The sequence below is a fragment of the Lacerta agilis genome, chromosome 7 (genome assembly GCF_009819535.1).
Source record: "Lacerta agilis isolate rLacAgi1 chromosome 7, rLacAgi1.pri, whole genome shotgun sequence".
NCBI classification, from domain to species: domain Eukaryota; kingdom Metazoa; phylum Chordata; class Lepidosauria; order Squamata; family Lacertidae; genus Lacerta; species Lacerta agilis.
In genome coordinates, this window is record NC_046318.1 from 84,876,842 (window position 1) to 84,892,400 (window position 15,559).

The window sequence follows — 15,559 nt, forward strand, 5'->3', positions numbered from 1 at the left end:
GTGCTCCCAATTAAGAATCCCACCCCCTTACGTCCTTATTAATCCACATCACTGCTACATCTTGTAATCTGAGCTTGTCCCCTCTGTGCTTTGTGTGCTTTCTGTTTGCCACTTTCTCAGCTCTTCTTGACCTTGGGGAGAGCGGAGGAATGCTTTCCAGAGACAGTGAATCTGTTAACCGTCTCTCCCCCAGTGTTTCTTCTCCTGGCTGTTCCCCATCCAGTATTTCCCAGCTTCTGCCTTCTGAACTGTATCCCTCTACAAACTACTGTTCCAAATCTATACTGCCTTCCTGCTCCTGGGAAGATTCAGGGGCAGGAGCGGGGGGGGGGCTCCCACCATTCCTCCTCAGTGCAGCCCTCCTCAGTACAGTCCCCGACAACACCCTGTGTGAGGTCAACATTTGACATCCCAGCCCTCTCAGTGCCTTCCCAAAGGTGGCTAAGGAGGCGTCAGACTTTGGGAAGGAGGTGCCAGGGCTCTGGCAGAGTCCCAGAGCCCTCCTAGCTCCTTTCCAAAGCTGGGAAAGCACTAACTAGGCTTTGGGAAGAAGGCAGAAGGTGTGTAAGACACTGTCAGAGCCTCATGCATCCTTCCCAAAGCCAAGCACCTCGGCTCAGCGCCCAGTGCGGGTGCCCCACAAGCATAGCCCTAATTCCATCCCTGCAGAATTATTACACCTGATTTAGCCAAACTGGAGCTGCTCCAGCTGTTCTGAACTACAATTCCCATCAGGCCCAGCCAGCGTGTGTCCTGCCCAGAGGGCTGTCTTAATATAAGTCATGCTAGTCTTTCCAGGGTCCCAAGCAGAGAAGCATCTTCCTTTTGTGGCCCCGCCAGCTAAGATGCTTTTAACAGGACACACCCGAGACGAACCCCTGGTCTCTCACCCTTGAACTAGTAGCTTTCCTCCCCTTGATTTACCCAGCTAGGACTAGCTTTTGGCTTCTGAATTTGTCCCTTATTCACACCAGCGGTCAGCCCAGAGACTCAGAAGGGCCCCAGAGACTCAGAAGGGCCCCAGAGACTCAGAAGGGCCCCTTCACTGGCCCAATGACCATTCCCTTGCCCAGCCTCGGGGGGCATTGTGTTTCAAATAAAGACGGCAAGCAGCCATCGTAGATGGGAACCAAGCCTAGCTGGAATTCCGCTATCTGCCCATCTAGACTCAGGTTGTGTAGACATGTAAATAAACCATATATCATAGAGACGCCACAGTCTCCGCTGTGCCCCATTTCCAAAGGAAGCCCAGATCCTGAGTTAAGCATGCCTGCAACCCCTGGAAACGTGCACCGTTCGGAGATTGGGGTGGCGTGTGAAAATGCAATAAATAGGAGAAGAGGGAGAGGGGAGCCGTTGCATGGCAGCGCTGTGGGCATGGGCGGCTGTGTGGTCGCTGTTAGGAGTCATTCTGCAAAGAAGCAGAAAAAATGATTGTAACTTTAAGAACTGTTTCTGTGGGTGTGAGTTCTGGGCTGGTTAGATACAGCTGGTGATGAGTACAAAAGGAGGAGAAGTTGCAGTTTGAATTTGCCTGCAAAAGAGAACACCCACATGCTTTGTGTTTGTAAGGTTGTAAATAAAACTTGCTTGAGTATTTTACACCTGTCTCACAGTTCTGCCGTCTGCTGCCAAGAAGATACAGGTCCAATACTCGCATCCCTGTTCTGCTTGAAAGGCAAAGAAACTCCCCAGTCTTTGATTTTGAGGATTATGACAGCCGGGCCTTTGTCCGCCCACTCTCTAGTCTCTGGCAAAGGACAGCCCAGACCTCGCCACGCCTGCAGGCAAGCGAGAGGTGCCCGGCTGCGCTCAAAGTGCAATTCTGTCCTCAAAGATGGAAAGGACCAGCAGGATGCCCCAGCCAGCCAAGAGTCCCACGTTTTGCAGGGCAAAGAGGAGCCACGGGCGCTTATCCTTCACATTCATCAGGGCCGGGAGCTGCAAACCGGAGCAGAGAGAGGACATTAGCGAGCACCACAGAATGGGTCCCACCACCCCAGTCTCCTTGTGCCCCCGATTTCAGTCTAATTCTTTAACCTGCCTCTTTCCTTTCACTTCCCTTCCCTTCCTTGTCCCGCTCCTCAAGAATTTGCCCACAGAGCTCATTCATGCCTGCCATCTATTGTTTGTGTACATCAGAGACAGTATGGTGCAGTGGTCGGGGCATCATACTAGGACCCAGGAGACCAAGGTTCAAACCCACGCTCGGCCATCACAAAGCTCCCTGGCCCAGCCACTGCCTCTCAGTCTAACCTACCTCGCAGGGCTGTTGTTGTGGGGATTAATTGAGATGGGAGGGAGAACTGTGTACCATACGGTGCACTCCTTGGAAGAGAAGGTGAGATATAAACCAGGCAGAGGGCCTTCTCGGTGGTGGCGCCTGCCCTGTGGAACGCCCTCCCACCAGATGTCAAGGAAATAAACAACTACCTGACTTTTAGAAGACATCTGAAGGCAGCCCTGTTTAGGCAAGATTTTTATGTTTGATATTTTATTGTTTTTTTAATACCCTGTTGGAAGCTGCCCAGAGTGGGGCAGATGGGCAGGGTATAAATAATAATAATAATAATAATAATAATAATAATAACAATAATAATAATAATAGCAACAAATAAATAATCAAGCATAAGAAGAGGCAGATGGCAGGATCAGGCCACTGAGTCCAGCATCCTGTCCTCCTTGTAGGTGACTATGGGATGCCCAGAAGCAGGGCCTGAGCAACTCTCGCCCCCCATGTGACTCCCAGCTACTGGTACATTCAGAGACATCTTGCCTGAGCGAATTACAGCTTCACTGTATTTCAGCTTCACTGTATAGTCATGAGTTCTATCACCCACTTTCGCTGCACCGTTCAGGGGTGCCGACTCGCCCTCAGGATCATGGGTGCCCACCGCCACAACGCAGATGTGTGACGGCACACACGCTACATGTGTGGGTAACGACGCATGGACTCAGACGCAGAGAGACTCTGCTTCTGTGTCTGAGCCTCCCCCCCCCCCCCGCTCCAGAAAACGGCGCCTCGCTGGCTGGCTTTCGAAGGTGGAGCTGAACTCCCTCCCTCTCAGAGGCAGCACCACTGCCAGCTGACTTGGTGACATTGACTTTGTGGGTACCCGGACCCCAAAATTATATTATTGTGGGTGCCCAAGCACCCACGGCCTCCTGGAGTTGGCTCCTATGACACCATTTGTAACTGTATACACTTCTGTCATTTCCCCACTTACACGTGTTTTCCCTAAACTAAAAAGCCCCAAATGCTGTAACCTTTCCTAATAGTGGAAAGTAGCCCTTGTGATAGGGACGCGGGTGGCGCTGTGGTCTAAACCACTGAGCCTCTTGGGCTTGCCGATCAGAAGGTCGGCGGTTCGAATCCCCGCGACGGGGTGAGCTCCCATTGCTCGGTCCCTGCTCCTGCCCACCTAGCAGTTCGAAAGCACGTCAAAGTGCAAGTAGATAAATAGGTACCGCTCCGGCAGGAAGGTAAATGGCGTTTCCGTGTGCTGCTCTGGTTCGCCAGAAGCGGCTTAGTCATGCTGGCCACATGACCCGGAAGCTGTACGCCGGCTCCCTCGGCCAGTAAAGCGAGATGAGCGCCGCAACCCCAGAGTCGTCCGCGACTGGACCTAACGGTCAGGGGTCCCTTGACCTTTACCTAGCCCTTGTGATATTGGCGGTCCCTTCCAGCTCTACAGTTCTATAAACCGCCTGCACCCTCCAAACTTGCGTTGGATTTTAGACCACTTTAACTGGGTTTTAAAAGTTTCTTCTTCTTCCTGGAAGGACACCTATACCCTGAATAAAAGAAGTGAACCCCTCATACATGGATGGAGAACGTGGAGGAGGAAGCAAGCTTGTTTTCTCCTGCTCTGGAGGGCAGGACGAACCAACGGATCCCGGTCACAAGGAGATTCCGACTTAATGGCAGGAAGAACTTTCTGACCGTAAGAGCTGTTCAACAGTGGGACGGTCTCCCTCGGGAGGCTGTGGACTCTCCTTCCTCGGAGGTTTTTAAGCAGAGTTTGGGTGGCCATCTGTCAGGGATGCTTTAGCTGAGATCCCTGCATTGCAAGGGGTTAGGCTAGAGGACCTTTGGGGGCACCTTTCAACTCTACGATACTATGCAAGGAGGTCACCTGAAATGGTGACGCTGCAGAACTGTGACCCCAGTGTGCATTGGCCACACCCACCCACATCCAGGTGAGACACCTGGTAGTCACAAGAAATGATCCTGGGCATGTACAGAAAATCCCCACACCTATTTCATTATTATTATTATTATTATTTTTATTATTATTATTATTATTATATACCGTCCTTCATTCAAAGAGGCTTCCCAGTCAAAAAAAAGTCTGTTTACGTTACATGTTAAAGGGTACTGAAATAGTCTAATAACGAGGAATTAATAACCGTATCAGGAACACCCCAAAGAGAAAACGTACTGGAATTAAGGAGAATCCTAGAGTCCTAGAATGATAGAGTTGGAAGAGACCCCAAGGGCCATCCAGTCCAACCCCCTGCCAAGCAGGAAACACCATCAAAGCATTCCTGACAGATGGCTGTCAAGCCTCCGCTTAAAGACCTCCAAAGAAGGAGACGCCACCTCACTCCTTGGCAGCAAATTCCACTGCCGAACAGCTCTCACGGTCAGGAAGTTCTTCCTAATGTTTAGGTGGAATCTTCTTTCTTGTAGTTTGAATCCATTGCCCCGTGTCCACTTCTCTGGAGCAGCAGAAAACAACCTTTCTCCCTCCTCTATATGACATCCTTGTATATATTTGAACATGGCTATCCTATCCCCCCTTAACCTTCTCTTCTCCAGGCTAAACATACCCAGCTCCCTAAGCCGTTCCTCATAAGGCATCGTTTCCAGGCATTACAGACTTTATTTTTATTTTGTAGGTTTTTAAAAATTGTATGTTTTCTGTTGTGAACCGCCCTGAGATCTGTGGGTATAGGGTAGTATGATGATAATAATAAGGTGGGAGAACAGCAAGAAAAGGAGAACAACTGCCAGGGGTCTAACTCTCACTACTTACCATATCGCACAGGGCCACGTAGAGGAAGAGGCCAGTAGCCACGGTGAAAATCCAGGCCTCGAATTCTTCTCCCGTGGACACAGAAAGCGCGATGTAGAGGCCCAGGAAGGCCGTGAGGGCGCTGAGGAAGTTGAGCAGCAGAGCCCACTTGACGGTCAGCCCGGCGTGGAGCAGCGCGGCAAAGTCCCCTGCAAAGGCGGGAAGAAGGTGGTCAGCCATTCGCTAGCTGAGACTCCTGCACTGCTGGAGGTTGGACTAGATGATGCCTGGGTTCCCCTGTAGGTCTACAATTCCGTGATTCTGCTAGGAGTGGCGGCAGTCGGTCAGGTACCACGCAGCCTGAAGGAGACCCCCACGTCCCTAACATTTGGGGGTGGGTGGGAGGCGCCTGCCTTCAGGTCCCTGCTCGGAAGCCGCCCAGGATCTACCTCCTAGGCGACGCTGCCTTATCAGGAGCTTGCAGCAACCCACTCTGAGCGCTTGCCTCACTGAACGGAAAAGCAGAATTGCCGCGTTGGTTTTGCCACCGTGCGGCATATCCCGGCTCAGCCTTCCCCATCCTGGTGCCCCTCAGGCGCTGCAGTTCCCATGATCGACAGCCAGGCGCTAAGGCTGGTGGGAGTCATAGTACAACATATATGGAGGAGGAGGAGGAGTTTGGATTTGATATCCTGCTTTTCACTACCCGAAGGAGTCTCAAAAGCGGCTAACATTCTCCTTCCCCTTCCTCTGTGAGGTGAGTGGGGCTGAGAGACTTCAGAGAAGTGTGACTAGCCCAAGGTCACCCAGCAGCTGCATGTGGAGGAGTGGAGACGCGAACCCGGTTCACCAGATTACGAGTCTACCGCTCTTAACCACTACACCACACTGGAGGGCGCCAGGATGGGGAAGACTGAGCACCCTGAACTCCCAATGGCCAACCAGATGCCCCAATGGGAAACCGGCAAGCAGGATTCGAACACAAGAGCCCTCTCCCCTCCTGTGGTTTCCAGCAATTGGCGCATCACTGCCTCTGACAATGGGGGGCGGAGCAGAGCCATCCTGGCTAGTAGCCCTTGATAGCCCATTCATGTATCTAATCCTCTTTTAAAACCACCCAGGTTGGTGGCCCTCCCTGCCTCCTGTGGCAGTGAGTTCCACAGTTTAACTATGTGCCGCGTGAAGAAGGACTTCCTTTTTTGCCTGCCCACCAGCTCCCTCCACCGCAAAAGAATAAATCCCCACCCTGCCTTTAGGGGCCATGTGATGCCCAGCCCCTCCTCACCGAGCTCGTGGGGCAGTTCGTGGCACAGGACCGCCAGCGAGGTGGCCAGACCCGTCTTCCAAGACGAGGAGAAGGCGGCGCCGACGGCCAGTCCGTCGGCGAAGTTGTGGATGGCGTCTCCGATGGTGATCATGTACGGCAACATCCTCAGCTCTGCGGGAGGAGCAAATGGGAGACGTCAGAACCTCTTGGATCAGGCCAGTGGCCCCATCTAGTCCAGCATCCTGTCCTCCCAGTGGCCAAAAGTAACTAGGAATCTAGGTAGACTGCTTCTGCACCTGGAGGTTCTACATAGGAGCCTTGTTGCTGGCTCAGGCCAATGGCTCACCTAGTCCAGCAACCAGACCTCACAGCAGTACCTGGGCGCAACAGTATTTTCTAATGGCTGTCCCCCGTTATCTGGTACTCGGAGATAGACTGTCCCTGGGCAGGGAGGTTCTGCTATTCCAACAGAGCTCCCTAATAGACCTGTCCTGACAGTGGCCAAACAGATGCCCCATCTGGGGAACCTGCAAGCAGGATTCATGCACAAGAGCCTTCTTCTCCCTTCCTGCGGTTTCCAGCAACTGGGATTTTCAGTAGCGTCACTCTGACAAATGGAAGCATTCTGCTCCATCAAAAGCATTATGCTCCACTCATTTGCCTATTTCACTTCTGGAGCCGGCCAAGTTGGTGGCCCTCACTGCTTCCCGCGGGTTCCACAGTTCAGAAATGAATGCTTCCTTTCATGTGTCCTCACCCCTTCCAGGGCACACAGAGAGCAGTGTGTGTGGAACAGAAGCCCTGAAATCCTTTGCATTTTCCTTCCCAGCCGGCAGCCTTCAGCCCCTGCACCCTGCTGGAGGCGACATGTGCTAGAGGCAGCCTCTGGAAAGCATGCAGAGCAATTCTGCGTGAGCTGTCAGTGACCCTCCCCGAGGGCTCCCCCCCCCCCATGCTGGGGGATTCAGCCCGTAACACAATGCGCCATTTGCTCTGAAAAACGAGAGTGAACTGTGGCAGGAGTGGCCCAGTGGCCTAATGGATAAGGCATCAGCCTCCGGAGCTGGGGATTGTGGGTTCAAGTCCCACCTGGGTCGGCTAGCTTCTTTTGTTTTAAGAGAATTCTTTTTTTCCCCCCTCCCTCCGAAAGGAGGGAAATTTGCGGACAGGAAACCTCAGATATCGGAAATTAGGAGGAGGAGGGTTAAATCAAGGTGGGAAGTTGGGCAGGTTTGGAGTGCCAATTCAGACAACTTCTTGGCTGCGGGGGAACCAAAGGTGTGTCTGGGAAGCGGGATGCCAGGTTTGGACCTATGATTTGGGCGCCATCAGAAAGTGGCTGACAATCTAGGACAGGCGTCCTCAGCCTGGTACCCTCCAGGTGTTTTGGGCTACATCACCAGCTGACAGGAGTTGTAGTCCAAAACATCTGGAAGGCAGCAGGTTGGGGGGGGGGACTGATTTAGGACACAACGGAGATTTGCTTGCATTGCAGAGCGATGACGTTTCCAGCCCTCGAGACCGGCTTCATCAAAAACGCAGGATACAAACCCCCAGAGATCTCACTGAGGGAAAACTCATATAAACCCCACAGACTCATGGGGTGGGGTATCGTTTCAGGGTTTACGTTGGGGGTCAAGATTCCACTATACAGATGTTCGTTTTGCTGCTCTTGGTATCAATTCCCTGCGCCTTGATTTTTTAGATCTTATTATGACATGTGCGGGGATTGTTTGATTTCGTCGTGCCCACTTTGACACATCGCTCAGGACTACTTTGGTTACAGTTTTGTACTTGCACAAATATTTCTGTCTCTGTAAGCTGCCTTGAGCATGGTGTTGACTATGGAAAGGCGACATACACGTCGTGAACGATTGTGAACATGGTTTTGCTCTGAGCAGGCCCTTTGTTTCATTATTACAACGGTTTCCTGTTTTTAGAATGGCATTTCTGGCTGTTATAACCTGCCCTGGTGCATGGAAATGTGAGAATCGTTTAATCAAAGCAGCTTCTTGATGTTGTGTTGTGAACCATCCTGAGATTTACGGGTACAGGGCAGTTTACAAATTTAATAAATGATAAGATTAACAAGAATAAACGCTGGACATGTTAAGGAAGAGTCCCATCTGGTTGCTGGACAGGACATTGCTGGTGCTCACCCCGACTGAGGTTCTCTTTCTTCCGCATCTGGCTGAAATCTGCCTCCTCAGCAGTCATCTATTAAGAAAGAACAGGCAGGTAGAAAAAGGGAATGCAAGACAGCAGCAGCCTGCGTCCCACTTTGGGGCCACGCAAAAAAGGCCCTGCTTTTTCGAGGCACAGCCCCTGCCTTCTGTTCATTTCCTGAGCCCTCCATTTTATTAGTACCGTCATTAATTAAATTTAAAGAGTCACCTACGTACGAAAGCGCTAGGCGATTCATAGAATCGTAGAATTCTAAAGCTGGAAGGGACCCCAGGGGCCATTTAGTCCAACCCCCTTCAATGCAGGAATCTCAGCTAAATAATCTCGGATAGATGGCCATCCAACCTCTGCTTAAACACCTGCAATGAATAATAGAATTGTACAATTGGAAGGGATCCCAGGGGTCATCTAGCCCAACCCCTTGCAATGCAGGAACCAAAGCCGCATCTAGACAATTTTGCTCCCCCTTGGAACTCAGCAAGGAGTTTGGGGGTGAAGCTCAAAACTGATTGGCGCCCCCTGCTGTTGGGCTCCCTGCCACCTGCCCTACCAGTGGGTTCCAGCCACCAGACAAGAGGCATTTCTGCACAGCCAGGTTTCAACATAATAAGCAGAATATTGTGTATCTCCAGCCTTCAGAGCAGAGCTTTTTGTATCTATGGGAACTGCAGGTCTTCCCCAGACAGAGCATCTATGGCTCCGTCGAGAGTGCTTCCCTCAAAATAGCAGAGGCTTGTGGTGTAATGGTTGGAGTGTTGGGCTAAGACCTGGGAGACCAGGGTTCAAAGCCCCACTCAGAAAGACGCTGTGCCTCATCCCAACCCAGCTCACAGAGTTGTTGTGAGGAAAAAAATGGGGAGGGGAGAAACCGCGTGCAACACTTTGAGCTCCTTGGGTGGGCAGGTGGGATGTGAATGTGAGAAATTCTGCATCGCAGGGGGGTGGACTAGATGAGTCTTGGGATCCCTTCCAACTCTATGATTCTGTGATAATAAATTGAAATTAAATTAAAAGGTGAGGAACACAGTTCCACGTCCTCTCCCAAAACAAATCGTAACATTTTTGAAAAGGTTGGTGTTTTTGTTTTCTTTTAAAGCATACATTAAAAAAGCAAACCTTTGGGGGGCAGACTTCTCTCCTGTTTGGGAAACAGAACAACAGAGCGATCGTACACCCAAGCTGATTTTAGGGGCCAAAGAGTTGGGATGTGACCACTACCTATTTTTGCTGTACACTTTGGGTCACTGTTGCTTGTTTTTATTTTAATTCTTCAATTAAATGCCCCACTGACTCAGACTGCTGATTTCTCCCACTTAAAAAAATAACATAAAAATTAACACGGGAGTTAAGCAGCAAGAGCTTAACCTAACAGGGAGGCACCGTGGAGCAGTGGAATAGGCTCCTGCCTTGCATGCAGAACGTCCCTGGTTCAATCCCTGACTTCTCCAGTTAAGAAGGTGGCAGGCGACAGAGAAAATACCCTTCCCTGCCAGAAAACCTGGGAGAGATGCTGCCAGCCAGAGAAGACAATAATGGGCTCGATGCACCAATAGTCTGGCGCAGTGTGAGGCATTTTCACATAGCCACATATTTCTTCCCGCACATCTTTATTCCACCTTCCACCATAAGGTGGGGCTGGTAAATCATGCTTGGGTTCTGGATAAAGGCATGGCACAGAATTGGAGGAAAGGGGAAAGAGGAAGGCAGAAATTTATTTTTGCTGCGGACTTAGAATCCTAGAATCCTAGAGTTGGAAGAGACCCCAAGGGCCATCCAGTCCAACCCCCTGCCAAGCAGGAAACACCATCAAAGCATTCCTGACAGATGGCTGTCAAGCCTCTGCTTAAAGACCTCCAAAGAAGGAGACTCCACCACACTCCTTGGCAGCAAATTCCACTGTCAAACAGCTCTTACTGTCACGAAGTTCTTCCTAATGTTTAGGTGGGATCTTCTTTCTTGTAGTTTGAATCCATTGCCCCGTGTCCGCTTCTCTGGAGCAGCAGAAAACAACCTTTCACCCTCCTCTATATGACATCCTTTGATATATTTGAACATGGCTATCATATCACCCCTTAACCTTCTCTTCTCCAGGCTAAACATACCCAGCTCCCTAAGCCGTTCCTCATAAGGCATCGTTTCCAGGCCTTTGACCATTTTGATTGCCCTCCTCTGGACACGTTCCAGCTTGTCAGTATCCTTCTGGAACTGTGGTGCCCAGAACTGGACACAGACTTTTTCTCTTGCTTTTTGCCAGAGATCACTCACAGCTGCTGGAATGCCGGAATACGGGCGGAAGCAGCTCTTTGCCCACCTCTGGGTATCTCAGAGTTCACTGGCTCATCAAGACAAGCTATCTGAAGAAGTGTGCATGCACACGAAAGCTCATACCAAGAACAAACTCAGTTGGTCTCTAAGGTGCTACTGGAAAGAATTTTCTATTTTGTTTCATCAAGACTTAACATGAGTCAACAGTGTGATGTAGCAGCAAAAAAGGAAAAGGGGAAAAAAGGCGAATGCTCTTCTAGGCTGCATCAACAGACGTCTAGTGGCACTTGAAGTCATAGTCACACTCTAGGACAGGGGTCAGCAAACTTTTTCAGCAGGGGGCCAGTCCACTGTCCCTCAGACCTTGTGGGGGGCCGGACTGTATTTTGGAAAAAAAAATATGAACGATTTCCTATGCCCCACAAATAACCCAGAGATGCATTTTAAATAATAGGACACATTCTACCAGTGTAAAAACACGCTGATTCCCGGACTGTCCACGGGCTGGATTTAGAAGGCGATTGGGCCTGATCCAGCCCCCGGGCCTTAGTTTGGGGACCCCTGCTCTAGGATGATCAATGGTCTAGAAGCCAAGCCTTATGAGGAATGGTCGAAGGAGCTGGGTATGTTTAGCCTGGAAAACAGGAGACTGAGAGGAGATATTCTAGCCATCTTCAAATATCTTAAGGGCTGTCACGTGGAAGAGGGAGCAGGCTTGTTTTCTCCTGCTCTAGGGGCTAGGACTCCAACCAGCGGCTTCAAGTTGCAGGAAAGGAGATGCCAACTTCATCAGGAAGAACGTTCTGATGGTAAGAGCTGTTTGACAGTGGAACAGGCTCCTTTGGACGTTGGGCTCTCCTTCCTTGGAGGTTTCCAAGCAGAGGTTTGGTGACCACTGGTCAGGGATGCTTTAGCTGAGATTAATGTTTTGCAGGGGGTTGAACGAGATAACCCTCGGGGTCCCTTGCAACTCTAGGATTCTAAGTGTCCATGAGGACTTGTCTCCTGGGTGAAAGGAGCAGCCTTCATCTATACCAGGCACGTCCAACAGGTAGATCATGATCTACCGGTAGATCACTGGATGTTTGTGGTAGATCACTGGTAGATTACTGGCTCCCCCAAAGAAGCTCAACAAATTTGTCTCCCCTAAGATAAGCTCACCATTTTTGCCCTGAACCCCTAAATAACTGGGCTTTCCTCCTCCAAAAAAAATACCTCAACAAATTTGACCTGAACCCCCCAAAACAGGAGGTAGATCACTGCCAGTTTTTACCTCTGTGAGTAGATCGCAGTCTCTTGGGAGTTGGCCACACCTGATCTATACAACATTGCAGGGTTGGGCAAACCGGCACCTTCCAGATGTTTCTCACTACCGCTCCCATCAGCCCCTGCCCAAACATCTGGAGGGCATCAACTTGGCCAAAGCTGCCATGCCGACTCTTACTTATGCTTGGGGTTCTTCTCCAGGATTTTGAGTAATCTTGGCTTAGCCTCTGACTCATCCCAGAAATGCATAAAGAAACCCAGAGAGACGGGCGGCATCTCACCGGCAGGGATGCCAATCCCAGGGGGAGGCACGTAGGGCAGGCCACTCACCAGGTCAGCGTGAGAAGCACCTTTCTCCCGCTTCCTCCTCTTCATCTCGTCCTGGTAGAGCTGCAGGGACATGCCGTGGTCGCACTGGTGCCCTGTGCTGTGCTCCTGGGTGGGTTGGTGGGAGATACAAGGGAACATGGCATCCGATTGGACCCGTGCAGTTACTAGGCAACCCAGCAGGAGTTCAATCCCTGTTCATCAGCTGATGAGCAGGAGGTTAAATCCTGCTTTCTACAGGGATCAATTAGGCACCACAGTTCCCCATAGGATTGAACCCCGCTCATCAGCTGACATCACCCACCCATCAGGGTGATGTCAGCTGACGGAGAGGTGGCCAATTATTTTTTTAAAAAGACTCGCTGGCCACATTAGGCCAATATTGCAGTGGCAGACCTTGGGCTCTCAAATTTCAGTGGCACCCTGTGCGACGCTAAATTTCCCCCCCCCTCAACCTCTTGCACTCTGTTCTACAGCCATGCTCTGGTGCCCCCTGCAGCAAGGCGCACAGTGCGGCTGCACCGGTTGCGCTACCCAAAAAATGCCTCTGCAGATGGGCCTGCAAGCCAGAGGCTCCCCACTTCTGCCCCAGGTTATGGAGACAGCGTGTGTTGCAAGCTCCTTTCGGCCCTGGATTTCGGGCATTGTGGGTTGTGCCGAGCAGAAGGGGTGCCAAATAGAGAAGATCCATAAATGAGAAGATCCATTTGGGGGCGCCAGATTTCGGCCTTGCTCAGGGTGCCATATTCCCTGTGATTGCCCCTTTCCCTTCCTCCTCCCCACCGCTGCCAACAGCTAGCAGCCAGCTTGGTGAATGTGGACCGATAGAAGACCAACGCACCTCGTCATCGTCCGAGTGCCCCAGGAGGATGAAGAACTTTTCGAGGAGGAAGAAGAGGTAGAGCCCCCCCAGCACAGCCAGTAGCTTCCACAGGACGTTGTGGCCCTCGGCTCCGTGGGGGTCGTGGGAGTGGCCCTCGCCGTGGGAGTGAGAATGGAGACCCAGGAACTGCGGGCATAAGAGGGGAGGCACAGCTTGATTCAGGGCGCAAGGCAGAAGCTTCTGAAGGCCACAAATCCCTGCGATGAGCTGGTGCCTTCGAAACCTGCCACACTACAACTCCCATCCACACCAGCACCCATTGTGGCCATGTGATGCTGTCAGGAGAGCCGCTGTGCTGGCTGGGGGCGGATGGGCGTTGCAGTATAGCACTGGGTAGGGGAAACCAAATTGGGAAAGGCTGAATTGTGAAAGGAGGGAATTTTTTAATCACATGTGGCGGATTTGTAGTAAGGTAAAAGCTTACTGGGAAATGATATATAATGCATTAAAGAAAATGTTTAAAAGCATATTTGTGGAAAAAAACAGAGGCATTTCTGTTAGGTATAGTAGGGAATGAGATCCCAAAGAGAGATATAAAACTCTTTATCTATGCGACAACAGCAGCAAGGACTCTTTTAGCCCCAAAATGGAACTAACAGGGAAATTCCATTGCTAGAAGAGTGGCAGACGAAGATAATGGAGTATGCAGAATTGGCAAGGCTGACCGGGAAAATCGGAAACCAGCGTGATCAATATCTGACAATTGCAAACAATTAACAACACTAGCAGGGTTGTTGTAAAAAGACTTCAATGTTAATGATTTGTACCTTTTTATATTTATTTAAAAATTTGTGATTAACAGAAGGAAAGAAACGAAAATGGGATAATGTACAAATGCTATAAAGTAATAATGAATTGGGATGCGGGTGGCGCTGGGGTCTAAACCACAGAGCCTAGGGCTTGCCGATCAGAAGATCAGAGGTTCAAATCCCTGTGATGGGGTGAGCTCCCATTGCTCAGTCCCTGCTCCTGCCCACCTAGCAGTTCGAAATCACGTCAAAGTGCAAGTAGATAAATAGGTACCGCTCCAACGGGAAGGTAAACGGTATTTCCATGCACTGCTCTGGTTCTCCAGAAGAGGCTTAGTCATGCTGGCCACATGACCTGGAAGCTGTATGCCGGCTCCCTCAGCCAGTAAAGCAAGATGAGCGCCACAACCCCAGAGTTGTCCGCGACTGGACCTAACAGTCAGGGGTCCCTTTACTAATGAATTATGGAAACCATGAGATGGGAGGGAGGGAAGTCGAAGCTGGATTGAGAAAATATGTAATGACTAGAATAAGGATTTGTTTAAAGGTGATAAAATTGAAACTTAATTTTTTTTTTTTTAAAGGGAAAGGTTGGATTGTGTGCAGCCCGCCCAGAGAGCACAGCCTCAACACCACCAGAAACAGCTCCACCCGCCGTGTGAACTGACCGTGGGGATGAGATGGAGCATGGCGTCCCCAGTGAGGGATCCCACCGCCAGGCTGACGAAGAGCTGGATCACATACTGGTAGGCGCTGATGCAGGTAGTGCAGAGGAGGACCACGATGCCAAACAGAGCACATAGACAGATCAGCAGGGTCGCCAGCGAGCCGTAGATGTATTCTGGAAGAGGGGCAACGAGGAGTTGCGGGGAAAGAGTTAAATGTTTCAGAAGATGACATCGTACGTTTCCGGGCACAATTCAAAGTGTTGGTGCTGACCTTTAAAGCCCTAAACGGCCTCGGTCCAGTATACCAAAAGGAGCATCTCCACCCCCATCATCCATCCCGGAGACCGGGGTCCATCTCCCGAGGGCCTTCTGGCGGTTCCCTCCCTGCGAGAAGTGAGGTTACAGGGAACCAGGCAGAGGGCCTTCTTGGTGGTGGCACCCTCCCATCAGATGTCAAGGAAATAAACAAGTGTCTGACTTTTAGAAGATATCTGAAGGCAGTCCTGTTTAGGGAAATTTTTAATGTTTGATGAATTATTGTATTTTAATATTTTGCTGGAAGCCGCCCAAAGTGGCTGGGGTATAAATAAATTTATTATTATTATTATTATTATTATTATTATTATTATTATTATTATTATTTTATTAAACTATATGCCTAACATATGGGGCTTGACTATTGGTCAGCATAAATGGATTCTCCGGGCCTTACATCTCTTGTTCTCGAATCCTTCCAGTAACTGGGATTCAGAAGCATTCTTTCCTCCCATCATGGTGGCAAAGCCCAGCCATCCTGGCTAGTAGCCATTGATAACCCACTCCTCCTCCATGAATTTGTCTCATCCTCTTTTAAACTCCTGCCTCCTGTGGGAGGGAGTTCCATAGTTTAACTATGCTTTCTTTTATTCATCCTGGAGTCCGCAAGCAAGATC

The 15,559-nt window shown here is 50.4% G+C and overlaps 1 protein-coding gene and 1 non-coding gene across 2 annotated transcripts in view; one reads left to right on the forward strand and one right to left on the reverse strand.

Moving 5' to 3' along the window:
• Positions 1–367: 367 nt before the first annotated feature.
• The window catches only part of SLC39A4 (solute carrier family 39 member 4), a 33,368-nt gene continuing 18,176 nt past the window's right edge, over positions 368–15,559 (reverse strand). The window contains exons 6-12 of the mRNA XM_033155979.1: positions 14,628–14,800; positions 13,169–13,336; positions 12,331–12,435; positions 8,445–8,502; positions 6,304–6,456; positions 5,040–5,227; positions 368–1,941 (exon numbers count right to left, since the gene is read on the reverse strand). Coding sequence (XP_033011870.1) covers positions 1,813–1,941; positions 5,040–5,227; positions 6,304–6,456; positions 8,445–8,502; positions 12,331–12,435; positions 13,169–13,336; positions 14,628–14,800 — 974 coding nt within the window. The 3' untranslated portion in view covers positions 368–1,812. The remainder of the gene's footprint in view (positions 1,942–5,039; positions 5,228–6,303; positions 6,457–8,444; positions 8,503–12,330; positions 12,436–13,168; positions 13,337–14,627; positions 14,801–15,559) is intronic.
• Positions 7,310–7,382, forward strand: TRNAR-CCG. The gene has a single exon. It is a non-coding gene; the product is annotated as a tRNA-Arg (tRNA).